This window comes from Acinonyx jubatus, chromosome D1 (genome assembly GCF_027475565.1).
Source record: "Acinonyx jubatus isolate Ajub_Pintada_27869175 chromosome D1, VMU_Ajub_asm_v1.0, whole genome shotgun sequence".
Lineage (NCBI taxonomy): Eukaryota > Metazoa > Chordata > Mammalia > Carnivora > Felidae > Acinonyx > Acinonyx jubatus.
In genome coordinates, this window is record NC_069390.1 from 2944157 (window position 1) to 2969809 (window position 25653).

At 58.6% G+C, this 25653-nt stretch overlaps 1 protein-coding gene across 14 annotated transcripts in view; it reads left to right on the forward strand.

The window, feature by feature from the left end:
• SHANK2 (SH3 and multiple ankyrin repeat domains 2) overlaps positions 1 to 25653 on the forward strand; it is a 500122-nt gene that overhangs the window by 233204 nt on the left and 241265 nt on the right. For all 14 annotated transcript variants that reach the window (XM_053202783.1, XM_053202784.1, XM_027045494.2 and 11 more), the window contains one exon: positions 4539 to 4652. In XM_053202783.1, coding sequence (XP_053058758.1) covers positions 4539 to 4652 — 114 coding nt within the window. The remainder of the gene's footprint in view (positions 1 to 4538; positions 4653 to 25653) is intronic.

Consider the following 25653-nt stretch of genomic DNA (forward strand, 5'->3'; position numbering starts at 1 on the left):
TTCTAGGACACTGGAGTGGTCCAGTCGGCACACGGAAGTCCCAGTCTGTGAGTCCCCCGTCCGGGCCATCTCGGGCTGGCCTTGCTTGGTTTCCTCTCCTTGTGAGGACGGGCTTTGTCCTAGCAGGTCTTGATGTGTCTGGTGACCTTCTGTTGCGTTGTGGACATCAGGCGGCTTAGTTGTGGGGATTCTGACTTCACTGAGTTTTCTTCTGTTTGGCTGGGTGGCCTCGGTGACAGGCCGGCTCAGGTCTGGCGCCCCGCTGAGCTGCTCGACGCCCTGCACATGGCTCAGGGATGGGGCGGTCCGGTCTGCCGGCCCCTCTCGGGCTCCTTCCCTTGGGACTCGCAGGCTCCGGGCCGCGGAGCGGGCTCTCTGGTCCAGCTTCCCTCCCGCAGGCCGGGCCCGTGTGCCTCCCCGCCCATTCGGGCACCTTCCCCTCCGAACCCGGGGTTTGTGGCCGCCTTCCCTGGTGGCCGGCAGGGCCTTGTCCATCACACCTGTAGGCGGAAGTCCCTGCACCGTCCCTGTCTGGGGCAGGATTCTTGTCAGCTCTCAAATTATAAACATTCCAGTCACAAACGTAGAGGTTCACACAAGCCGCAACTTTGAATCTTAGCCCCAGAACGTGTCGCAGGGTCAACTTTGTCCCCTAGGAGCAAGCGGATTCCCGCTATCCCCGTGACAAGGACGCGGCTTCTGCGGACGGGCTGGCTGGTGGCTCTGCCGTGGCGATCACACGGGGCCCCAGACAGAAGGCGACAGAAGTGATTTTGCTGAGTGCCTGGGGGTCCACACTGCCGCCTCGGCCGTGCCGCTCCCTCGCGGATCCCCTGCGCCGCGGCTGCGGGGGGGGGGGGTCCTGGAGGTGCCCCAGGGACGCGCCCCTCCCCTTTCCCCCGGCCTGGTGGGGGCACCTCTGGGAACAGGCCCTCTTCTGAGAAAGCTGGGCAGGCCAGGCCCCTGGGACTTGCCCCGTCCAGGAGCCCTTGCCTGAATACCGTTGGGTGATGCGCGAATCCGGGGGGGCTGGCGGCCGGTGTGAAGACAGAGCACCGCCCCTTATGGCCTGCTCTTACTGTGTCTGTGTGCACCCCACCCTACCTACCCCGTGGCCCCCAACACACCATCTGGGACTCCCTGGCCGGCCCAACTCTGAGGTCGGCTAAGCCGTCGGCCCAAGCCCCAGCCTTCCTTTGATTCCATGTGTTTCCATGGCGCTCTGCACCCCAGACGCACGCGGGGCTTCAGCCTGGGCCGGCAGGTGACCACCGGCAGGTCGCTTCGTATCTGGGAGCTTTGCGTCTGTCTCCACGCATCGGAGACGATAACAGAGTAGGTGGAGGTGGAGACCCCTATCCCTGAGCGCCTACTGTTTACTCCGCACAGCACTGGGCACGTCACATGCGTTTCTGCACGTGAACCTCGTAGCAGCTGTAACTCCGGTAAAGACCTCCCAGTCTTCCCCCAGCTGGTCACCAGGGGCCCAGGACCCAGGTCTACTTGGTCTGGACTGGGAGCCACGCTGGTCCCACCCCTCCCGCTGTGTCCGCTCCGACCTCCAGCTCTGCTCACCTGTACCCGTGTTCGTGCTCTCGACCCAGTCTTGGAGAGACGAGAGGCAGATTTACTGTGTCTCCTTGTACGCGGGACGGGAAACAGAAGGGCAGACAGGGCACAGGGCTCGGGTCAGGGGAGTGGGGGCCGTGGGGGCGGCAGTGAGAGACGGAATCCGAGGAGACCCCAAGTCTGCAGCCGGATGAAGGGAGGCCGGGGAGGAGTTGGAGCCTCACAGCCCAGGGGCAGCGGGAAGGCGGCTCGGGGCAGAGGGGTGGACCCAAGCCGCCGAGGGGTCCCCCGCTGGGCAGGAGCCCTGTGGGCAGTGGTGTGAGGGGATCCGCCCCTCTCTGTGTTTCCAGGGGCCTCGCCCCAGACTGGGACCCAGCCCTCGCTGCAGGAGAGCAGGGTGTGTGGGGAGCCGGACTCATTTCCCGTGGAGAACAGAGATCAGTTCCCAGACTCGCGCCTCAAAGGGCGAATGCAAAGGACTTCTGTTCTAAAGGCAGCTGGGCGGGCCATGCAGGCCACTGACAGTTGCCCTAGCGCCCGTTATGCTGGGCCTGGGCCCCCTTCCCTCCAGCCACACTGTGTGGCCTGGTCTTGTGAGCAGCCCCTGCATCCTGGCTGCCCGGCTGGCGGCTGGTCGGGTCCCGGCAGTAGGCGGGAAGGCCCTGGGGTCCTGTGGATACGCCCCCGGCTCCTGACCCTCAGCCGTGGAGGGTGGATCTTACTATTCCCAGTGGACCACGAAGCCTGTGCACCTGGGAAAGCATCTTTTGCATACCTCTCCCTAAGTGTGGGTGCCCGGGAACAGGGGTGTGCCTGCTGTGATGCCCCTTGGGATACTATGTGAAGGAAAGCCCAGGATGGCTTGAAATTCAGATGGCCTACAGCGACGTTCTAATCAGGGGGCTTGATGCAGAATGGGGGGCCCTGTCACTCAGGCTGTCCCAGCCCAGGGGCTCGCTCCTGGACACTCAGGTAGATCCTTCCTCGATGACCCAGGCAGGTGCATGGCAGAAGGGGGTGGGGACTCACTCAGTGACAGTCCCTCCCAAGCCCGGTAACGGCCCAGCTCATCTAGAACCGACAGTATTCTTTTCCAATGTACAAGGCAGGGCCGTGTGTCTCTGGAGGGGAGAGGCCCGCCCGGAATAGCAGCCAGGTAGCGGACAGCTAGACCAGAACCTTCTCCAACCGCCATGCTTCAGCTGTGGCCTCGGGAGCGCGTGGGCTTATAGAGGGCGAGTGGATACTCTGTTCTCAGGGTGCAAAGTGTCTACTTTTCAGTAACTTGAATCAGCAGTTTATGGGTGAGCCCAGCCCAGCTCCCTGCTTGCTTACAAGGAACACCCTCTCCTACCTGGGGACAAGTGCACCCTGAGATGGTGGGCGGACACAGTCCCCGGGGCGCAAGCCCAGACGTGTGGCCGATGGTCTGGCCGACACGGTTGCGGGACTCGCTCGCAGCTCCTTAAGGGCAGAGGGCCGGCCGTGTGCAAGGCCTGAAACCCAGCAGACGCTCCAGATGGGACCCAGCGTCCCGCCTGTACCCTCCACCTGCCCCCTGCCAAGAGGACCACCAGCCAGTGCTCGCCTCCCCGCCTCCCCCTATCCACGCACCCTGCCGTTTCTCCGTCAGCCTCTGCCCCTTCCCGTGGGTCTCGGGATAAAAGGAACACACTCGGAAGCATGACGTGGTGTCCATGAAACTGTGGCGTGTCTTCCCTGACTCTGTGGTGGGGAGACTGGAGACGGATGGGCAGGGAGCACGGGATCACGAGCCTCTGCGTCGCACGCGGAGCTCTGGGGGCGTTGTCCTGCTCTGACAGATCGGGAAGCCCAGGCCTGGGGGTGAGAAGCTTTTCTGCGTGCCACGCAGACAAGGTGTGACCTAGGCGTGTGGCTTCGGGCTGCCAGCACAGGGGCAGGTGCCGGGCCTCCCGCTGCCGCCAGGCAGTGCTCCATCCGCGGGGCCCCTCTGGAGTGTGGGTCCCGGCCAGCTGGCTGCCTGGGGCGTGAGGGGCCGGCGTCAGCATGCGACAAAACGTTTGAAGCTGCTCGTGTCCGCATTTCACTGGCAGAGTGGCCCCCACGGGCAGGCCCACCACCCCTTCTCTCTAAGGGGATCGGCGAGCCCCGCTCCCTGCCTGCACCCGCGTGATCAACAGGCCCTTCCCTGACCGGCTGGCCCGCCGGAGGCACGGGGCTCCGGCTGGCGCCCTCCGCCTCCAGTGCTCCTCGCCTCGAGGCCGCACGGAACACGGGGTCAGGGGACAGCCCCCCGCTGCTCGGCCAGCTCCTGCTGCACAGGGACCTCCCAAAACTGGTTTAAAAGATCAGGCAGGGGCGCCTGGGTGGCTCGGTCGGATAAGCGTCCAACTTGGGCTCAGGTCGTGATCTCACAGTTTGTGAGTTCGAGCCTGCATCGGGCTCTGTGCTGATGCCTCGGAGCCTGGAGCCTGTTTCAGATTCTGTGTCTCCCTCTCTCTCTGCCCCTTCCCCGCTCATGCTCTTCTCTCTCTCTCTCTCTCTGTCTCAAAAATAAATAAAAGATTAAAAAAAAAAAAAAAGATCAGGCAGACCCAGACCTTTGGACCCCCCTCCCCCAGCTCGGAAGGGGCAGACGTGACCTCATTGTTCCTTCTGTCTGTGGAGGTGACCTGTCCCCCCACTTTTTCCACCTGACATCGTTGATGGCGGGGGCTTGCAGTTCCCTTCTCCCATCTCAACTGGGACACCAAGAGAGGGGACAAAGTAGCCATGGGACTCGTGGTCTCAGATTGCATTAGGTCCCCCAGGCCTAAGGGGAGAGGAGACCTGGGCAGTCTGGTGTTCACACCCTCAGCACCGTCTTCTCGACGGTCCCCTCGAGGTCCCCTCGTGGACGGCTGTGTAGACCTGGCCGAGGGCGCTGGCACGGCTCTGTCCCGGGCCCCCGAGCCCACCCGCTAACGGCTTCCCCTTCTTGTCTCTAGTGCTGAGCATCGGCGAGGGAGGCTTCTGGGAAGGCAGCGCCCGCGGCCACATCGGATGGTTCCCTGCCGAGTGCGTAGAAGAGGTGCAGTGCCGGCCCAAGGACAGCCAGGCAGGTAAGGCGGGCACCACCCTTCACCGCCCCTCGGGCCCCGGGCGACCCATTGGGCGCGCGGGGCGTGCGCTGAGAACCGGCTGGTGCCTGGCTACAGAGAAAGGCCGAGTTTCACAGCAAGGATTCCTCTGTGTCATCGAAAGAGGTTGATTCAATTCCTCTGGGCTTTGTCCAAACCAGAAATAGGTTGCAAGACAGTGCGGAAGCATTTAGTTAAGGGGCTGTTCAGTACACGTTCCAGAAACCTTGGATCGTTGGTTTCAGCTTCGGAAAAGGGCTTTCGTGGGTTGAGTGAGTCCTGCAGCCTGGTTATATCTGTCTCTCATGTGGACGTCATGAATGGGCAGCTCGCCTTTCCTGAAAGGCCCTCCGTGCGCCCCCCCCCCCCCCCCCCCCCCGTAGAACCACACAGTTTGATGTTTCGATGAAAACCACTCGGGAGAGGTTGGGGCTCGCGACGGAAAATCATTTCCCTGTCTCTCAGAACTCCAGATATAGCCTTTGCTGCAAACCGTGTTGAAATCAATTGCCAAAACATTGACTTGAGTAAAACGTTGAGAGGTGATTGCTGGTGTAAAATGGTGTTGGGCACACATCTGCTGGCTGCTGGGGAGAGCGAAGCATTAGCCGTCGTCCGCGAGGAGCCGGGGCCGCGTGTGCTCTGCCGGCCCTTGGCCGAGTCCCGGGCACGTCGCACACACGTCCGAAGCAGCCGCGTTTGCTCTGCGGCCAGTGGCTTGGCTGCGTCCATCGTGCGGGCCGGTGGCCCCCGTCCCGAGCAGCTTCCCAGCCCACGCGCTCCCCAGGGAGCCCCTGCACCGGGGCCAGCGTGGCCGGGAAACGAGGCGTTCTGAGGACACGTGCTCTGGAAAGCGCGGCGGTGTCTCCCGATCCGCCGGGTCCCCCGACACGTGGCTGGCTTTACAGCCGCTCGGGGACACCCAGCTCTCCAAGAACTTTGGTCTCAGAGGGCCGTCTGTTTGTGCTAAGCTTCCCACTGTTCGGTCTCTGCTCGGGTTCCAACACCGGTGGGGGGGGGGCGATCACGACGTTCGCTGTATTGTAGGGGTGTTGAGGTAGGAGGCAGCCTGACCTTAAGCTTGGAAGGTGAGGCTGCCAGGTGCTCCAGTGGGGAAGGCGGCTGGGAGGGGCAGCTGGCTTTCCTGGGGGTGGTGATGCGTCCACCGAGCCCCTGGTACCAGTCGGACCTCCAGGCAGTGCCTACGGCCCCCAGCCCACCCGCATCCTGTCCTGCAAATGGCCCGCCCAGCCCCTCTGGTCTGTGAAGGGCAAGACCACAGCCTACGAGCGCGACTCCCCTTCCAGGAGGCCGAATGCCCCCATCCTCCCGGTCTAACTTCCCTCCTGACGGGGAGGGGAATCCAGCCGTCCTCCCCTCTCCTGCTCCTTCTCTGCCCGCCTGCCAGCGCTGCCCCGCTTCGCCTGGATAAGATGCCCACAGGGCGGGTGAGGGCCGTGCAGCGTGTCCAGGCTGGTGGTCCCTCTGGAACGGCTTCCCGGGGGCTGTGGGTGTGCGTTTACCGCGGGGAAGCTGTCGGGTGTGGTGGACGTTCCTAGAAGGATGCTCCTTGCTCCCGCAAGGCTCTGCAGGTTGGTGTCCTTTTGATAAAGCCGTGTTCTCCGCCCAGGCCGACGCCCAGCCCGCCGTTCAACACCCTGGGGCTCCAGCCAATCCTGGGGGTTGCGCGCAGGGCCTGGAGAACTTTGGAAGCGGGTCCCTGACTCCCGCACGACTGCGCCAGACCCTGGACCGGCAACAGGCACCCTGGGCACGTTTCCTGAGCCCCCCTGGCCCGGACCGCTTGCGGGGCTGAGCCCGAGACTAAACATGGGTCACGTTGTCTGTAAGGATCTTAGGAGCTGGAGCAAATTGCACTGTGACAGATTACCACAGACACCGAAACTTCGTTATCTTGTGGGTCCAGAGGTGAGGAGTCTGGGGTGGGTCTCACGGGGCCACAATCCCAGCATCAGCAGGGCCGCCGGCCTTTTCCAGAAGCTCGAGGGGAGAACGCACCTCCCTGTTTTCTCCAGGTTCTGGAGGCCACAGCATGCTTGGCTTGTGGCCCCCTCCGGCCAGCCTCGGAGTGTGGGCCAGGCCCCTTACCCCGCATTTCTCCGACCCTCTCCCACCTCTTCCCCACCTTAGGATGTGTGTGGTCAGATTGGGTCCCCCCGGGTCGTTCAGGCGAGGGTAAGCTGATTTGCAACTTCCTTCTCCCTTTTCCACGCAAGGTCACTACTCACAGGTGCCAGGGATTAAGGCTGGAGTGTCTCTGGGGGCCCCCCTGTGCCCACCGAGGATGGGGAATTATGAGCCCAGTAGCTGTGCTGTGACGTAGGCTATGGGTCGGAGGGGGAAGGCATCCTGTCACCTGGGATGGAGGGCGGTGGCACGGAGAGCAGGGTCTGAGCTGGATTTGGGGGCCGGGAGGTTCTGATGCGACTCCCGCCGGGTCCCGTGTGCCCTGGGCTTTCTGAGCTTGTGACTTAGCACGATGGGTCCTTTTTCACAGATTTCTTTTCTGGAGGTATGATTTACGTGCAGCGAACCACAGCGGGTATAAGCGTAGTTCCGTGCGTTTTGACAAATGTATATCCCTGTGTCTGTGACCACACTTGGGGTACATTTTCACGACCCAGCACATTCTCTTCTGGGGGCTTTCCGGCCACCCCAGCCCCTCCCCCATCAGGGCTCTGCCAGCAGAGGCCGGCATAACCGGCTGAACCTCGCAGAGACGGGCACCCTGTGGCAGGCCCTTCTGGGCTAGGCTCCTGGCAGCCGAGCGCTCTCACGTTCAGCCACGCTGCTGCAGGGACCACGGTCCGTCCATTCTCGTCACCGAGGCGTACTCTGTGCCATACTTTCTTTGTCCGTGCTCCCAGCAACGGGCATTTGGGTTGCTTCTCGGTTTGGGCTCATAGGGAGGTTTCTGCATGCGCCTTTCTTTGGACACGTGTTCCCCTCCCCCGGGGAAATCTCCGGCTGTGCACCTGCCAGGTCACAAGACAGGAGCACGTGTCACTTTATAGGAAACGTGCAGACGGCCCTCCCCGCTGCCCTGCCTCTCGGTGCTCCGCCAAGCGAGGGCTCCGCGGCCCCACTTCTTTGCCGACGCGTGCGCCGACCTGTCTCGGCACTGCGGCTGTTCTGTGGGTGCGGAGGGCACCACACTGCCTGTGCCACACGGCAGGTGCCACAGAACGTTCCTGTGCGTAAGTGTCTCCCGTGCGTTTGCCCACAGCAGTCAGCGTCTTCCAAAGTATCAGGGTGTGTCTTTGTCCGTTTTTATATAACTTTTTAAAATGTTTATTTATTTATTTTGAGAGAGAGAGAGAGAGCGCGCGCACGCGCGCGCGCAAGTGTGCCAGCGGGGGAGGGGCAGAGAGAGAGGGAGGGAGAGAGAGAATCCCAGACGGGCTCCACACTCACCACAGAGCCCAACGTGAGGCTGGAACTCGCAAACGCAAGATGACCTGAGCCGAGGTCGGAGGCTCCGCTGGCTGAGCCCCCCGGGAGCCCTGTCTTTGTCCAGTTTTCACTGCTCTGCTTCCTGCTCCTGGTTTTCTTTGTGTTCTCTGCTGTCAGCCCTCCGTCACGTATGTGTTGCCAGTACTCTTCAGAGCCTAGGACTTGACTTTTCATTTTCTAGCTGCGTCTTTAAGAAATAGGAAGTTTTTAAAATTTTAAATGAAGTCCCACTTAGTGATGGTTTTCTTTCATAATTAGCCCTTTTTGTAGCCCCTCCCCACCCCCCAGCCCTGCCATTGTTACATATTGACAGCGAGCTGACCTGGAATATACACGGAATCCAGACACAGTACTTTGCACAAGTTTCCACCCCACAGGCTCGTTCTGTACAAAGTCAGTCTGGTTTGGGGCGTTCTCCCCCTTTGGGGAGCCCCGCATCTCTTTGTTGTAAAGTGAGTATTTAGCCCGCAAATCCCGCTCACACGCATTGAATGAAATAGGTGAACGATTCAAGGAACCCACAACATGGGAAAGCCGTTCAGGGCACCTTATGCCTGAGCTCGACCGACTGATTTCCCGTCACCCAGCGACAAACGTTAGGGGCTGCTGGCAGCCACCAGCAGAGTGACGTGGTGGCCCCAGGACCTTGGCTGGTTCGCTGAGACACCTTTGGCTCAGTGCCGTGGAGAGGTCGGTAGCTGTATCTTCAACATGGGAAGTGCTTGCTCTTCTGAAGCTCGGTTCTTCTTTCTTAGGACTGTGTGTTTCTGCCACGTCGAAGTTTCCAATAAGCTTTCCTTCGTGGTATCTCATCCAGCCCGAGGAGTAAGGAATCATCCTCCCCGACGTACATAAAAACACCGTCATCTCAGCACCCGGGAGCGCACGGGGAGGGGGTCACCAGGCTGGGCCGTGACCTGTTCTTTGGAACTCCTGGCGCCCTGCCCTGTGATACCCTGCCTGGCAGAGCGGCAGGGAGATCCTGGAGTTATGTGCACGTCCCTCCCCCATGCTTCTGGGGTGCAGGCTTCTTAAGGATGGGGACTCGTCGGCAGATGCATTAGGTGGGGTGATGTCCGCTGCCATAACGAGCCCGTAACTTCGGCGGCTTGATGTGTCTTTTCTGCCCGGCTGTGGCCTCATCACTCTCAAGGGCCGTAGGGGCCTCTGGCTCAGAAGGAACGTATGCCACTGCCTCTCTGTCCCCAGTGTCAAGGCCCAGCCGTGTGACCTGGAGGCCACAGGGCTCGGCCGTGCGGTCCCCTGCCGGGAGCCACCGCTGGCGACCAACCCCTCCGTGGGATAGACAGAGGTTCGTGGATATGGGCGGACACAGATACATGTACATGTTAAGAGAGGCCCTTTAAGGAATTGGCTCAGGCTTTTGTGGGGGCTGGCAAGTGTGGGATCCGCGGGGCAGCTGGCAGGCTAGAGCCGCGGGCAGGAGCTCAGGCGGCAGTCTTGAGGCAAAGTGTCTTCATGGAGCCTGTTCTGCTGTTCGCCGATGGGAGGGGCCTCACCCACACCGGCGAGGAAAGTCTCCTTTACTCAGAGAGCTGGTTGCAGGTGCCGGGAACTGTGTCTACAGAACGCCTTCCCAGCAGCCCCCGGCCGAGTGCCTGCGGCTATCTGGGTGCTGCAGTCTGGTCAGGCTGACACCTGAAACTGACCGTCCCCATGACCGGCCCGCCCTGTGGATGGAGGGAGGGACGGCGCCTGCCTGGCGGCCCCTCTGCTTTCCAAGGCGTTGCGTCCCTGTCCCGTAAATCCGGGACGATGGCGTGGTCCTTTCTCTGCAGAATTGTGCCCATTGAACCACGATGAGGGATGCCCCCCAGTGACACGCCTCCAGTGACAAATGGACAAAATCCATCCAAAATCATCACTTGGAGCCATTGATGAGTCAGTTTATGGAAGGCAAAGGCATGCACACGTGACTTCCAGTGACCCGGCTCATGCATAAACGGGGCTCCCCGCTTGAGGACCCGGCAAGGCCAAGTCACTGCCAGGCAAATGGCGTCTTAGTTGCTGAGATAAAGGACCGGACGGTCTGATGAGAACAGGTGAGAAGGTGGCGTGAATGGCCACTGCCCATCCCTGACCACAGCCTCCAGAGGCAGCCACATTCCGGTCGCCCGAAGGCCACAGAGCTGGGCAGTTCAGACCTCAGCTGCAGGACGCCCCGTTCTTAACTCCTGCCTCCCTACTGGGAGTGTACCCGGATGAGCCGCCCCGGCACGGTTCGGGGGTGTCACATGCCAAAGGGCTGCCAGAGCCCGTCGGGACCCTCGGTAGATGCACCGACCCCCAGGGAGGAGGCTTTGTGGGGTTCCCGGTGGAATGGACTTCCGGAATCCAGTGGTAGATCTCCAGGGTACAGGCTTGCGACCGGATGAAGGACGGTGAGTGCCCGGCCAGAGCTAGCTGTGCCCTCCCCGGTTGCAGTTCTAGGGGGTGGGATAAATCTGTGTTTAGGAGTTGGCCCCGTTAGAAGATTCTAGAAGCTATCCATAAGAACAAGGTCTGGACCAGAAGGTCGGAGCACTGCTGAAGAATCGGATGTGCGACACGTCCCGTCTGCCTCTCGGGAGCACCTTGTAATCACCCTTTGGGGAGGTATCGTGACGATCCCTTTTGTCAACAAGGAAGCACCACGAGCCCCTCGTGTCCAGGCTGGGAACTGAACCTGACCGCCCACGTTTTCCGGCTCTCTCTTCGCACCGGACCCGTCTCGTTCCCGCTCCTGCTGGGGACCCTCCTTCCCAGCTGCTCTGCAGCTTACCAGGGTGGTGGCCCCTCACGCAGAAGCCCCCGTCGGCCCAGCATCGACACTGACTCTGGGAGACGTCTCCCGAGGACCTCGGGCACATGCTCTGAGGGCCGATGACACGGTACTCCCGGGTCTGGGCTCAGACCCTACGGGTGGGCTGGGGCGCCATATTGAATAGCAGCTTCCTCCTCCCAGAATCGGCTATGAGCACGGCTTATGGCTCTGCTCCCTTCACCCTCCTGCTGCATCGGGGCTTGAAACCACATGTGAATGGGCCCCGGAATCACCTCCTCCTTCCCCTGGAGGGCACTGCCATGTGGCCTCATCACCTTCAGCAAACGCTCTGGTCGGGGCTGAGCCAGAACGTGAACGTGACCTTGTGGTTTGCCGAACGTTTGTGAGCACTCACGAGTGGCTCGTGGCTTCCCTCCTTCGAGATTTCTTGTGTCTGTGCACGCTGATAAGAAGGGAGATGAGGAGGAGGGAGGGGAACCTCCTCCATGATGGCACTGGACTAGGGACCTGTCTGCCTGGTGCATCCTCGTGGCCCGATGCTCGTCTACACCTAGGATCCCTCTGTATTCTCTGAGCGGCTGTGTTCAGCTCACCCAGCGTCTCCCAAGATTGTGCTGGGACCGGTCACAACTGCTCGCTGCAGGGCTGGGCAGGGTTTGCTCCGGCCCTTCCTGAGAACACGTCCCGACCCCTGAGAGCCCTTCACCTCTCAGCTCAGCTTTTGCAGGTGATGTCCGTGACCTTCACAGTATGCTCAGGAGGTGGGGACACGGTGGTGTCCCTCCCCCTATTTTACAGGTGAGGGTCAGAGTTGTAAGTGACTCACTCAGAAAAGCACGCTTGATAAGTGGCCGAGCCAGGACCCAAATGTAGATACATCCAAGCCGACGGTCTGTTCCATTCATCCTCCAGACTGGAGCGTCTCTGGGGGATCAACCACCCTCTGAGATGTTGAGATTTGCTGGCCAGGAGTGGTTGTGGTAGTTATGGTGGTGATGCCAGTTGGGTCAATGCTGGTGGTGATGTTGTTGATGGTGGTGTCGTGTTGATGGTCGTGGTGGTGATGCTCTTGGTGGTGGCACTGGGGTTGGCATAATGGTGATGCAGTTGATGGTGGTGATGGTAAGGAGGTGACAAAAGGAATGATGATCATCACATCTGAGGGTCCAGCTTTGTGAATTCTACTGCTCTGGCCACAGGTAGGATTTTCTCACTTATCCCAGCCTACCCAGCCTCACCCTCCTTTCTGGAAAGCTCCTGGGTTGCCCTCCTGTTTCCTGAAGTTTCACTTCTTTCTTTAGGCTCTCCTTTTGGTGGAGACACATCACCGATACCGGGCTCCCTTGACAATAACCACGTTGCCTTCGTATGTCTGTTTTCAGCTGGTGCTCGCATGGTCTTTGTATTTCTAATGTTTTGCATGAAATACAACAAATAGAGGGGACTTCACAAACCATTCTGTGTCACTTAGTGGACAGCTCCAAAACACCACCCCTGCCCCATGCAGCCAGAATCCCGGAAGTCCCCACATGCCCCTTCTCAACGGGACCCTCTCTCCCCACTGCTAACCCCACCCTGTCTTGCACGCCATTCACCTCCTTATTTTGTGATAGCTTTACTTGCTTACTTTACAAACAAACGAATGTTTATGTTTGAGAGAGGGAGAGTGCAAGCTGGGGAGGGGCAAAGAGAGAGGGAGACAGAGAATCCCAGGCAGGCTCCGTGCTGTCAGCACAGAGCCCGACGTGGGGCTGGAGCTCAGAACTGTGAGATCATGACCTGCGCCGAAGTCGGATGCTTAACCGACTGAGCCACCCAGGCGCCCCCCTACTTTCTTGCTTTGCATTCCTAAACAGCGTGGCTTCATTCTGACCGTTTTTGAACGGTTGATAAGCGGAATCACCATGTGCGTGTTGTGTTATGTCCAGTCTCTCCCCTGACATCTGTCCGGGATGTCCGGGTTGTGTGAGTGGCTCCGGAGCCCATCTCGCTGTGAGGTTGAACATCTGTGCTTCCGTGGACGGCCACCTGGGTGGTCACCAGCCCAGGGCTGTCACAGACAGCGTTGCTGTGGACTTGGCTCCTAGCATAGACAGGTCTGCCCTTCTTTTCCTCACACCCAGCAGGGATGGTGGTCAGGCTTGGGTGCGTCCTCCACTTCGGCCATGTCCTAAGTGGGTGTATCAGCCTGTACCTGCTGCTGTAACAAATAGCACAGACAGGGCAGCTTAAACAGCAGACATTTATTTCTCCCAGTTCCAGAGGCCGGAGGTCCAAGGTCGGGGTGCCGGCGTGTCTGGCCTCCTGGCTGGCGCACGGCCGCCTTCTCGCTGTGTCCTCACATGGTCCAGGTCTCTGGTGCCTCTTCTTACAAGGGCATCAATCCCATCACGGGGCCCCCACCTTCCTGGCCTCCCCTGACCCAAATTACCTCTCAAATGCCCCACGTCCAAATACCATCCCATCGGGCGTAGGGCTGTGATAGAGGCACGGGGAGCACGAACCTGTAGTCCCTGGCAGTGGTGCGGCCACATCCTGCCAGCCCTCGCTGGCCATTCCCACTACTGGTCTGGTGTCCGTGCAGCGGCAACGCAGGATTTCAGTGGGTTTCCCTTATGACTTCCCAGGGTGAGAATCCGTTTTGTACGTCTGTTGGCCACTTACTGGCATTTCTTTTGTGTCAAGTGTCAATTCAGGTCTTTTGCCCAGTTTCCTTTAGAGCGGCTTCTTAGTGATTTGTGGTCACTCTTTACATATTCTACGAGAGAGCCCTTTGTCAGTGATACATAGCTGCTAACATCTATTCCCAGACTGTGGCTGGGCTTTACACTGGGAGGCCGGGGACCCCCCTGCTTCCACCTGGCTCTTGGGGTCACCGATTTCCTCCTTAACATGGAGAAGGCAGGCATGGGCACAGGACAGGGCCTCCTGCAGACAGCGCACACCAGCTCGACTGTGAACCCATCACCTCCTTGACACCGTAGCCAATGTGAACGCACCTTCTGTCTATGGCAGGGGATGCTGCTTCCCATCTCAAATGGTGATTCGAGGAGCTCCTTGTAGAAATAAATGTATAGGGATGACCACATTGGGAAAACCCTGCCCTGCTGCTTTGGGGTAACTTAGCAGTGACCCCTTTCCCAGGCAGTCCCCTGAACTCAGTTAGCTAGCTTAACCTGGTGAAAAAGCCCGGGTCATCTGAAGGCCTTCAGGATGACAGGGTGGGGGGTTGCAGCTGTGTGCTCGGAGTGGGTGTCATGGGTCTGTGGACTTGGTCCAGGCAGGAGGTCCATCATGGGACGGTGTGACGCTGGTGCTGTGCCAGCCCCAGGACCGGACATTTCTAATCTCCAAAACAGTTCCATGAGCTGTCATCGCCCCTACCTTGCACGTAAGGAAAGAGGCCCAGAGACATTGTACAATATGTACAGGGTTGCACAGCCTGTGAGTTGCAGACACAGGATTGGAATCTAGGCCACCCAAGCCAAGGGAGCCTTGGGTTCTTGAGCCCACGGATAGAGAAGCAGCACAGCCCCACCCCCACCCCCCGGAGAAGGCAGGAGCCAGAAGGACAGAAGTTACTGCTCAGTCAACAACCTGGGGGTCACTTGGAAGAGGAAAAAACCCCCACATTAAAAACAAACACTCTATTATAAAAACCGAAATTGTCTATGAAAATGCGCATCACTGGGGGCAGAACGGTTTTGTTCTTAAAGCATAGGGTCGTTTTGGGGGCATCACCTAATGAAAGCACAGAGTGGAGGGTTCCTCTAAGACTTGCTGTGCCCCTGGGAAGACTTGGGTCTCTAGGCCCAGTCTGAGAAAACCCTCATTTGGGGTTCAGCTGTCTCTATGCCGGAGGAGGAAGTCTAGGTTGCTGGTTGCTAAGAAGCAAACGCGTGGCTCATGGAAAAGCTGGGGCTGATTTTGAACTTCTAACCTGATTTTGAACTTCTAACCCAGGGCCTCTTCCTGCCGCATCCCAGATCAGGGGGTGCTCTGTTCACTGTCACTCCTTTAACTGAAGATGACAAAATCCCAGAGCTCCCCCTAATGCTCTCTTCCCCCAAAAAGGGAATTGTTATTGTACGTAATTTAAAAGCCCCCGAGTTCTGTCTGTCTTCAGGCATAGCTGGATCCGGGTGCTCAAATGACGTCCCCAGGGAACTTTCTCTCCATTTTCAGGCACTGATTCTTCTATGACGGTGTTGTCCTTTGGCCAGCCCACTTCCCGGGGTGGTCCCTGACAGCTCAGGGCTTATGTGCTCCCGAGAGCCCAAGTCCAGCACGGACAGAACACGTCTTCTCCTGCGTGCTTGGCAAGCGTCAGCGATCGGCCCTGATGTGGTTGACCTAAATCATGTAGTGGCACCCCAGAACCAGTTGCTAGAGCTGGGAGATGAGTTTGCTTAGGGTGCGTGGCTGGCCGGGCCTGGGACAAGAGTGTGGGTGGACGGCCTGCTAAGGGCAGCTGGGGTGCTGTGACCAGCAGCAGGAGGGAGGCAGCCGAGCCTCTGAGGATGTCCGCAGACGTCCCTTCAGCGGGGAGGCCCGGGCACCTGGGCTCTTGGAACAGGAGAGGAGACCACTGCCGTGACCTGCTTTCACCCAGCTGGGAGCACTTCCCCGGGAGACAGAGAAGGGGTTGGAGCTGTCACCCCACTTCTCTGGGCGGCTCTGCTGAGAGCCATCGAGACACAGGTGAGTGGAGTCCCGTCATACAACCAAAGTTCCACTTGTCGCAGCGCATACGAAGCCGCTGTGAGATACCACGATAGGCATGGCCGTTTCTTCCAAAACAGGATGTGTTTTGTTATCTTTAAAATACAGGCAAATGATTCGATTAAGACAATTGTAATCTGAAATATTAATAAGCGCCGACAGAGCCGGCTTCCAAAGGAGTCACAAGCTACTCCCTAACGGAACATAGAGCAAATGTGAGGACTCATCGTCCTGGTCGCCAGTGGTTATGTTTTCGTTAAACAACCGTGGCAGAATCACGCAGGCTTCCCCTGACTTCTTACTTTTACACCATCTTATTAAAACACACTCAGGGCCTCACCTCTCTGGTGTGTGCACCCTATTGTCTCCGAGCAGCTGCCCTGTGTTTTAAACACCCGTTTCCACGTTCGGCCTCGCCCCCGAAATAGAGTTCTGCCAGGTCTGTCTGTAGCTTCCGGTTCTGTCGGGAGGATTCGGTCTCTGGCATTGCTCTGGGTCCCAGGCCCTCCTGCTCCCTCCCCGGCAGCCGCGGTGGCCTGTGCCGGGTCGCCATGGCAACCGGCTGATGCTGGTTCCAGCCCTGCCCTCCTCCGCCACCTTCCCTCCTGCCGCCACAGGACGCGCGGCTGTGTCTGCAGCTCCTTTCACAAAGTCACCCTGTCCAGCGGCCACCACGGGCCGGGGCTCTGGCCAGAGGGGAGCCGGCGTGGCTCAGACTCTCGCAGGTCAGAGGGACGTGCTTATTTCTACGGCGCATCACGTGCGTGGATGTTGGTGGGCAGGAAAGAGGTGTCTGTTACCCTGCCAGGTCTGCTGTGACAGAATGTGACAGCCGGGGCAGCTTCAATGGCGGGCATTTCTTTCTCCTAGCTCTGGATCCTGGCAGTCCTAGATCCGGGTATCAGGACACTGGGTTCCTGGTGAGGACCCTCTTCCTGGCTTGCAGATGGCAAGCTGTGTCCTCACATGGCCTTCCGCTGTGAACGTCCCTATATCCCTTTATCTTCTTAGAGGGACACCGGTCCTGTGGGATTAGGGCCCCTCTCTTATGGCCTCACTTAACCCTAACTATATTCCTGAAGGCCCCATCTCCAAATATGGTCACACTGGAGTTAGGGCTTCAACATAGGAGTTGGCCGGAGGGTATATAATTCAGTCCATAACATGCTGAAGAGAGAGAGCCAGGAACTGAGCTCTGTTCCCTGCAGTGCTTCCTGCCACACACAGTCCCTTCCCACCACACAGTCCCATCCCCAGTGGGGCCGTCGTGTTGTCCGTGTTGAGGGCAGTGGTTGTCCTCTCAGTCCTGAGACTCTTATGTGACTAGGCTGCACGCTGATGCCCCAGCATTCAGGAACCTCTTAGGGTCCTTGTTCTGAAGACGGGGCTCAGAGCCAGGGCCACAGAACACACAAACGTCAGAGTCCGTGGCTCTGATTGGCAGCCGTGAGCCTGGAGCCAGAGCCTCACCGTCACCTTGCTGCTGGCCTTGGGCAAGTTACTTGGCCTCTCTGACCCTGCTCTCCGAGATAGCGGTGGCAGTGATGTGTTTACCACAACATTGCTGGGAGGGGGTGGTGAGCCCATCCTGGAAGCACCTGGCACAGTCTGGCTCACAGGCAGGCTCACCAAACATTGGCTCTCAGGTTGATATCATCCTGCGTGACATGTCTGCAGATAGCCACAGAGTGTGGCCCTAAACCCAGCTGTCCGGTGAAGCCAGGGTGAGAGGGACCTGGGAATATGTATGTTTCAATGGCTTTCCAGACAGGTGCTTGATGAGCTGGGATCTGAACCCTGAGTTGGAGCAGCTTTAATTGGTGCAAATTCAATTGGTGAGCCAGGGTGGAAGGAGAAGGCCTGCAGGTTTTGGTGTGTAAATGCGTGTTTGTCAGTCCAGTGGATCAGCCCTCGTTGAGGGCAAAGAACTCACAGGGTACAGCAGTTCACCTTAGTGTCCCCCACACCTAGCATGGTGCCTGGAATGTAAGAGATATTGAGAAAGTACTTCCTGGATGCATGGGTGGATGGAAGGATGGATGGATGGATGAGTGGGTGGATGAGTAGATGAGTAGATAGTGGATGGGGAAGTAGATGGATGGGTGGGTGGGTAGAAAGATGGATGAGAGATGGATGAGTAGATGGGTGGATGGGTGGGTGGAGAGATGGATGGATGATGGATGGATGAGTGGGTGGATGAATGAATGATTGATGGATGGTGGATGGATGAGTAGATGAGTAGATAGTGGATGGAGAGGTACGTGGATGGATGGGTGGGGGGGTGGATGGTTGATCGATGGGTGGGTGGAAAGATGGATAATGAATGGATGGGTAGATGGATGGATGGATGAGTGGATGGGTGAATGAATGATGGATGAATGGGTGGATGAGTAGATGAGTAGATAGTGGATGGATGGGTAGATGGATGGATGGGTGGGTGGGTAGATGGATGGATGATAGATGGATGAGTAGATAGATGGTGGGTGGAGAGATGGATGGATGGATGGGTAGATGGGTGGATAGTAGATGGGTAAAGGGATGGATGGGTGGGGGGGGTAGGTGGAAAGACAGATAATAGATGGATGGGTAGATGGGTACATGGATAGATGCATGGGTGGATGGATGGATGGATGAGTGGGTGGATGAGTAGATAGTGGATGGGGAAGTAGATGGATGGGTGGGTGGGTAGAAAGATGGATGAGAGATGGATGAGTAGGTGGGTGGATGGGTGGGTGGAGAGATGGAAGGATGATGGATGATGGATGGATGGGTAGATGGGTGGACAGTAGAGGGGTAAATGGATGGATGGGTGGGGGGGTAGATGGAAAGACAGATAATAAATGGATGGGTAGATGGGTCCGTGGGTGGTGGTTAGATGGTTGGATGCATGGGTGGATGGAAGGATGGATGGATGGATGAGTGGGTGGATGAATAAATGATTGATGGATGGTGGATGGATGAGTAGATGAATAGATAGTGGATGGGGAGGTACATGGATGGGTGGGTGGGTGGGTGGATGTTTGATCGATGGGTGGGTGGAAAGATGGATGATGAATGGATGGGTAGATGGATGGATGGATGAGTGGATGGGTGAATGAATGATGGATGATGGATGCGTAGATGAGTAGATAGTGGATGGATAGGTAGATGGATGGATGGGTGGGTGGGTAGAAAGATGGATGATGGATGGATGAGTAGATGGGTGGATGGGTGGGTGGAGAGATGGATGGATGGATGGGTAGATGGGAGGATAGTAGATGGGTAAAGGGATGGATGGGTGGGGGGTAGGTGGAAAGACAGATAATAGATGGATGGGTAGATGGGTACATGGACAGATGCATGGGTGGATGGGTGGATGGGTAGATGGGTGGATAGTAGATGGATGGGTAAAGGGATGGATGGGTGGGGGGGTAGAAAGACAGATAATAGATGGATGGGTAGATGGGCCCGTGGGTGGTGGTTAGAAGGTTGGATGCATGGGTGGATGGATGGATGATAGATGGGTAAACGGATGGACCGCACGGAGGTGGTTGCAGATACCCATTCTGTCTCTCATACGCAGCTCACCCTAATCCAATTGTATAGCCTCCCCTACGTTTAAACCTCTCCAACCTTGAGATTTCTTCAAAACCATAGGGTCTGAACAGCAGGAAGGCTGTGGGCTATCATGAGACCTAAGAAAACACCAGCATTGTTGGCATCTCAAGCCAGGATTTCTTTGGGTCTTCAGCCACTGGAGATTGTTAAGGGAGAAGTTCCCTTAAGCCAACACGATGTGCAGTGGCCTCTGACTCTGCCTGCCTGCTCTGTCCTGTGAGTTCAGCAAGCAGGCCTCCCCCTGCCCCTGCAGAGCTAGGAGAATGGCACTGGGGCTTGGGCATCCTACTTGGGAAGGGCGGTTGACCCATCCTCCTCACCCATGCCACGAGTGACATGGGCCGTTGGGGGCCTGGGAAGACAGATGATGTCATGCCCTGCGAAAGGTAGAATAAGTGAGCTGCTCCCAGTACGGGCTGGCAGGTGAGTGAGGACAGACTTGAGGCCTCTCCCTCGATACCTGGGCACCCAGTTTGAGGATGGCTAACCAGTGCCAGGAGCCCCCCTCTAGCTGGGGCTCAGCGGGAGCCAAGGGCCATCCCGCCCAGAGTGCACCGTGGCTCATTTTGGAAAACGAAAGCCATCATATGGTGCTCTGTATGGAGTTAAGATGTTGTTTTTGGCTTCTCTGAAATAGACGATAGGAAACAGATCCGGGGATAATGAATAAACATTGGCTTATGGGGGCTGCATGCTGGGAACGATGAAATCTCACACTGGCAGATTAAATTTAAGATATGCATATGTAAAGCAGAGATGGAAGGACCAGGCTCCTGCTGCAACAAATCACGTAGCCAAGGAGAGCGTCTGGGAGGACGCTCTGTATGTGCCCCATCCCCAGCCAGTCGGGGTCTGGGAGAACCAGGGTGAGGAGGAGCCTGGGCTCCTAGGAGACGGGCGGGAAGTGGCCGCCTGGGCACCACCCAGACGCGGATCGGGAATCTGCACCGGGGCTTGAAAAACGCAGTTTCCCGAAGCTTCAGCATGGTTGATCCGATCGGATCGTCAGATCGGTTCTTGATGATGAACTCTCTCCTGTCTCGTTTTTTTTTTTTTTTTTAATTTTTTTAAATGTTTATTTATTTTTGAGACAGAGACAGAGCGTGAGCAGGGGAGGGGCAGAGAGAGGGGGAGACACAGAATCCGAAACAGGCTCCGGGCTCCGAGCCGTCAGCACAGAGCCCGACGCGGGGCTTGAACCCACGAGCTGTGAGATCGTGACCCGAGCCGAAGTCGGACGCTCAGCCGACTGCGCCACCCAGGCGTGCCTCTCCTGTCTAGGTTCACACCACTCTGTCACCTGAAGGTCTTCAGACGTGGTCCCCATGTTTCTATTTTCTGAAACTGAGATAGAATTCCCATGCCATAAAATTTACCCTGTTAGGGTGGACGTTTCTGTGGGTTTTCGTATACTGACGAGGTTGTGCAAACATCACCACTGTCTGATTCCAGAATATCTTGGCCATCCCAAAACGAAACCCTGTCCCCACTGGCAGCCATCCCCACCCTGCGTCCCCAGCCTGGGCGGGCACGCTCTCGTTTCTGTCTGCACGCGTTTGCCTATCCCGGACACGTCGTGTGAACAGAATCTTATAGCGTGTGCTCTTTGGCGACTGGCTTATCTGGGCGTTCGGGCTGCATCCATGCGGTAGCACGTAGCAGATGACATGTCATGTCATGTCAAGGCTGAATAGTATTCCCTCGTGAAGAGAGACCACATTTTGCGTGTGCATTCATCACTGGGTGGACATTAGGGTTCCCACTTCTGGGCGTTTGGAAACAGTAGTGCTGTGAACATGTGCGTGCAAGTATCTGTCCGAACACCGGTTTTCAATTCTTCCGGACACGTACCTGGGAGTCGAACACTGGGTCACGTGGCCACACCATCTTTAACCTTTCGAGGCCCTCCCAGGCTGTTTTGCTTGTTCCCTTCCCGCTAGCACCATAAAAGGGCTCTTGAACGCCCCACACCCTCGCCGACTCTCATGTTTCCTTTCTGGATGATAGCCGTCCTACTGGGCGTGAGGTGGTACCTCGCTGTGGTTTTTCATCTACGTTTCCCTAATACCTTGTGATGCCAGCATCTTCCCGTGTGCTCACTGGCCGCGTACGTGTCTTCTCTGGAGGGGCTTCTGCCTTTTAAGTTAACGTGCCTTGAACACGTTGTGTGTGGTCCTGTAGCGGGTTTGGAAAGTACCAGGCGGTATAAAGGAGAAAATACAAATCACTCGTAATCCTACCCCATGTTGATAATCACCTCTGAGGTGTCGGGCTTTCTTTGAGTCTAAATGTCTGTTAGACAGAATTGAGGGCGTCCTTTTATTTTTTCAACGTTTATTTATTTTTGGGACAGAGAGAGACAGAGCATGAATGGGGGAGGGGCAGAGAGAGAGGGAGACACAGAATCCGAAGCAGGCTCCAGGCTCTGAGCCATCAGCCCAGAGCCCGACGCGGGGCTCGAACTCACGGACCGCGAGATCGTGACCTGGCTGAAGTCGGACGCTCAACCGACTGCACCACCCAGGCGCCCCGAGGGCGTCCTTTTACAGCACGGATCCTGCTTGCTTTCTTTCCCAAGTGACGAAGGACATCGTGTCATGGGTCCAAAGTATTCTCCCAAAACACCGTTCCTTGTGGCTCTCCAGGTTGTCATTGGGAAGTCGTTGATGAGTCCGTGCCCCTCACCTTTGTCACGGACATGACGTTGGCCGCCTGTCCAGCTCTCTTATGATTTGTGACATCGCAGTTGCCCCGACGTTTTGTTATTGCAAAAGCAGCAGGGCGGTGAACGGCCTCACAGTTTAGAAGGTCTCTGTCCATGTCCTTAGGGTACTTGTCCTGAATCCACTCGCCCGGATACTTGGCACACCACGACGCCACCAGCCCTAGAAATGCGCTGGTGTCCAGGGGCAATGGCCGACTGCCTCCTTTCTGACTTTTTCTAAGAGTTCTGGAGGCTCCCTCAGGGCTCAGCTGCCTGTGGCCTCCTAAGGATAGGGGCTGCCACAGCCTGGGGCCGGGCCTCGGGGACACGGAATATGCTTTTTCTCAAGCCAGCAAGGATCAGCATCATCATGGGCCGGTGACCCCGCCGCTGCATGGGGCCCCGTACTTCTTTACGCCCTGAAGCTGTCACCTTGGAATTCTTAGTCATTTGTGAACAGGGGCCCCTTGCTTTCCTTTGGCTCTGTGTCCCTGAATTCTGTGTCCCTCGATTTGCACGGGGGACCTTGTGGCCTTGGAAATGCACCCGTGGGCCTCCGTCTTGCACTGGAAGCCGCGGGTTTTGTGCTTGGAGACCCTCCCCTCCAGAGTGTTGCCATCTTGAATCAAAGGCACTTTGTTTTAAAGACTCCCAGGGCTGCCCAGGCCCCGCTGGCACAGCCTGGTGGATTCGGGAGTCCCTTCTGCAGCTTAGGGGGGGCAGTATTCATTGTTTAAACAACCTCCAACCCCCCGGGGACGGGGCTCTGAACTGCAGTGGTTTCCTGACCGCAGTGGGCCAGGCTGACCACACCCCCGGCCACCTGCCGCCCCTCCCCGGTGGGGCCTCAGCACCAGCTCCCGTGCCCCGCTGTGGCGGAACCGCCCCCCCCCCCACTTCCTCTGGGTTGTTTAGATCAGAGATTTGCTGGAGAAATTCTTGCTGAGCACAGCCAGACCCCCCAGGAGCACGTCCATCCTGAAACAGCTGCTAACCGCTGCGAAGGTCCCCCTGGCCGCCCTTGTTTATTTAGCCGAGATGCAAACGTGCCCTTGACCGGAATCCAGAAATGGCACTCCGCGTGTGCGCAGATCGGCTGCCCCTGGGCTTCTCCATGGAGCCCGCATTTCCCGGGCCTGGCACCTCCTCCATCGGGCGCCCAGAGGGGGAGCCGGCCGCAGAGTGCTCCTGGCCTCCGTGTCTCTGAACGGACGCCCCTCCCTCCTTTCCTTCCCTGGATGGAGAAAACAAGCCTGTTAGCCTTGACCCGCTGTGTGGGGAGAAGGGGCTGAGCTCCCAGTAGCCAGAACAGCACCGAGTCTTTGGTCCAACAGCACCACGTTCCCGTTGCTTCTAAGGAAACTGGAATCGGGGTCCCTCATCACCACTGCAGAGCTTCTGGTTTGCGAACGGCTACAACTTCTCCGATGCGGGGTCATTTTCCCAGAGTCTTCCCCAGGGCAGAGGGCGAGCACCCCACCCCTGAGGGCCCATTTCACAGATCAGGATGCTGGAGGCCGTCACACTGGGGCCCAGGATCCTGACCATCTCATGCACAGGGATGTCTGTCTCACTGGGTCTTTTAGGGACAGCAGGGACTTCAGAAGTAAGGTAGCGGGACAGCTAACCTCGACCCTGCCTGACCGTGACCTTGACGGGCTCTGGGAGTTCAGCGGATGCCTAAGGAGCGCGGGTTCCTAGCGATGTGGCCCCCCTGAGCCCGCAGCGTGTGTTAACGATTTCTGTTACGGGAGACAGAGCTAGGCTGGCGGCTCCGTCCCCCGGAAGGACACCCGAGGAGCGGAGGAGGGGGGATGGCCACGCTCCGAGTTCACATCCTGGAGTGGGCACTAGAACTTTCTTTCTCCCCTTGACCAGAGCTTTGTGTGACCCGGATACCTGGCTGAGAGGGGTTTTCGCCTCCCCTCCTGCACGTGGGCCCATCAGAGAAGGCCCGCCTACCTTCCCCTGAGCCCCGGCTAGGCCGGAAGGGGCCGAGGCCCAGGGCCCGCCCCGCAGCTGCGGTAACGCGGCTGAGGGCCATCCAGAGGCCACACCCTCTCCGCTGGTCCCCCTGCGGGGCCTGCATCGGGGCGGGAGACCCAGCCCAGCCTCCTGTGCCTTCACGGCACTATGTGTTGCCCTCTCCCAGAGTCAGGGCAGTTTAGGGGGTCGCAGACCTCACTGGGGATCAAGGGAGGGCAGCGCACGCACACACGCGTGTAAACACGCGCTGAGCACACGCACATTGGACACGTAGCACACACGAGCCTGTATACTACGCATGCACCACACGCAGTCTTCAGCAGGCTCAGGGGGCCCCGGCCGGGTGCAGTGGACACACGGTGCTCGGGGAAGTCTGTGCTCCGCCGTTGCTGTGGGACCGTGCTGTCCTTGAGCCCTGGCACAGATACGAAGCCCCGGTGCTGATCTGACCTGCTTCTGGCTCCCGAAGCTCCCAGCTTTTCTGGCGGGCAGTCCTCGAATGAGTCCGATTGCCAGGGTGACCGCGTCGTGCATCGTCCAAATGGGGACAGTTCTGCGCGAAGGAGGGCGGGTGCCCTCGCCGGGCAGCCGGCTGAACCAGGGCTGCCCTACTTGCCACGAGGAGCAGGGCGAGGCAGCCCCTCCGCCTGGTGTCGGGACGTGCTCTCCAGGAAAGGAGGCAAGAGCTGGGGGTCACGGCAGGCCGTGCCTCACCCCTTCCTTCACCCTGACACCCTCCCACCCTCCCACTGGCAGAAAACCGGGTGCCCGGCCCAGGTTCCCCGGAGGAGCGCATCACGGCATCACGGGTCGGGAAAGACAGATGGCTGATCCCAGAGGCTGACGGCCGGCTGCTGGAGAAGCTTCCGGCCGCCCATTTCGAAGCGGCTTTGGGGGAGGGTGGCAAGGGCGGCTTTGTCTTCAGAGTGGATCTCCCGGCAGAGCCTTGGCACCTCGCGTGGGCGCTCGGCACGGTGCTCTCGGCTGCCACGTTGGCAGAGGAAGGGAGGTCCCCTTGGAGACCTGCCTGCAGACCCAGAGAGGGCGGTGGGGGCCCGAGCCCTCCCCCAGCTGGGGGCTGACCTGACAAGTCTGGGATTCTGGGACCTCTCTCAGCTGAGTGGGCGGGTCTGTGGCGTTTAGACCCTGGTGACACCCCTGTCCCCAAGGCCTGCTCGCAGGGGCCCTTCACAGGGGCGGAGCCGCTTCGATGTTCATGGCTCTGCACTGGTGGGGATCCGGGCTTTGCCGAGTGCCCAGGGGATGTCACTGATGCTCTCCACACTTGGTCCCCCCACCTGCGGGCGGTCCTCACATCCGCTGCCCTGGGCCCTGGTGCGAACTCAGAGGACACCCCCAAAAGCAGCTGGCATTTCCTCACGGAGCAGGCGACCCCAGCACACCTCACTGCAAGGTCGATCACGGTCCAGCCACACAGCGTGGCCTCCTGGGCTGCCCGCTGCTTCTCCCACAGCGTGGCCGGGGCCTCTCGGTGCGCACACAGGGCAAGGCACCCGAAGCCCCAGGCCGGGGCCAGCCCCGTGCTGGCAGCCGGGTTTATGTTGTGGACCGTGCAGGGGCGTGGGCCCCCCCCCGCCCCAGGTCTCCACGGCCAGCACCAGGGGCCTGGTGTCCAGGACTCCGCTCCTCTATGCACACCCTTCCTCGTGGCAAACTCCGCCCCACCACCAAGCATCTGCGAGGGGCTCCCACCT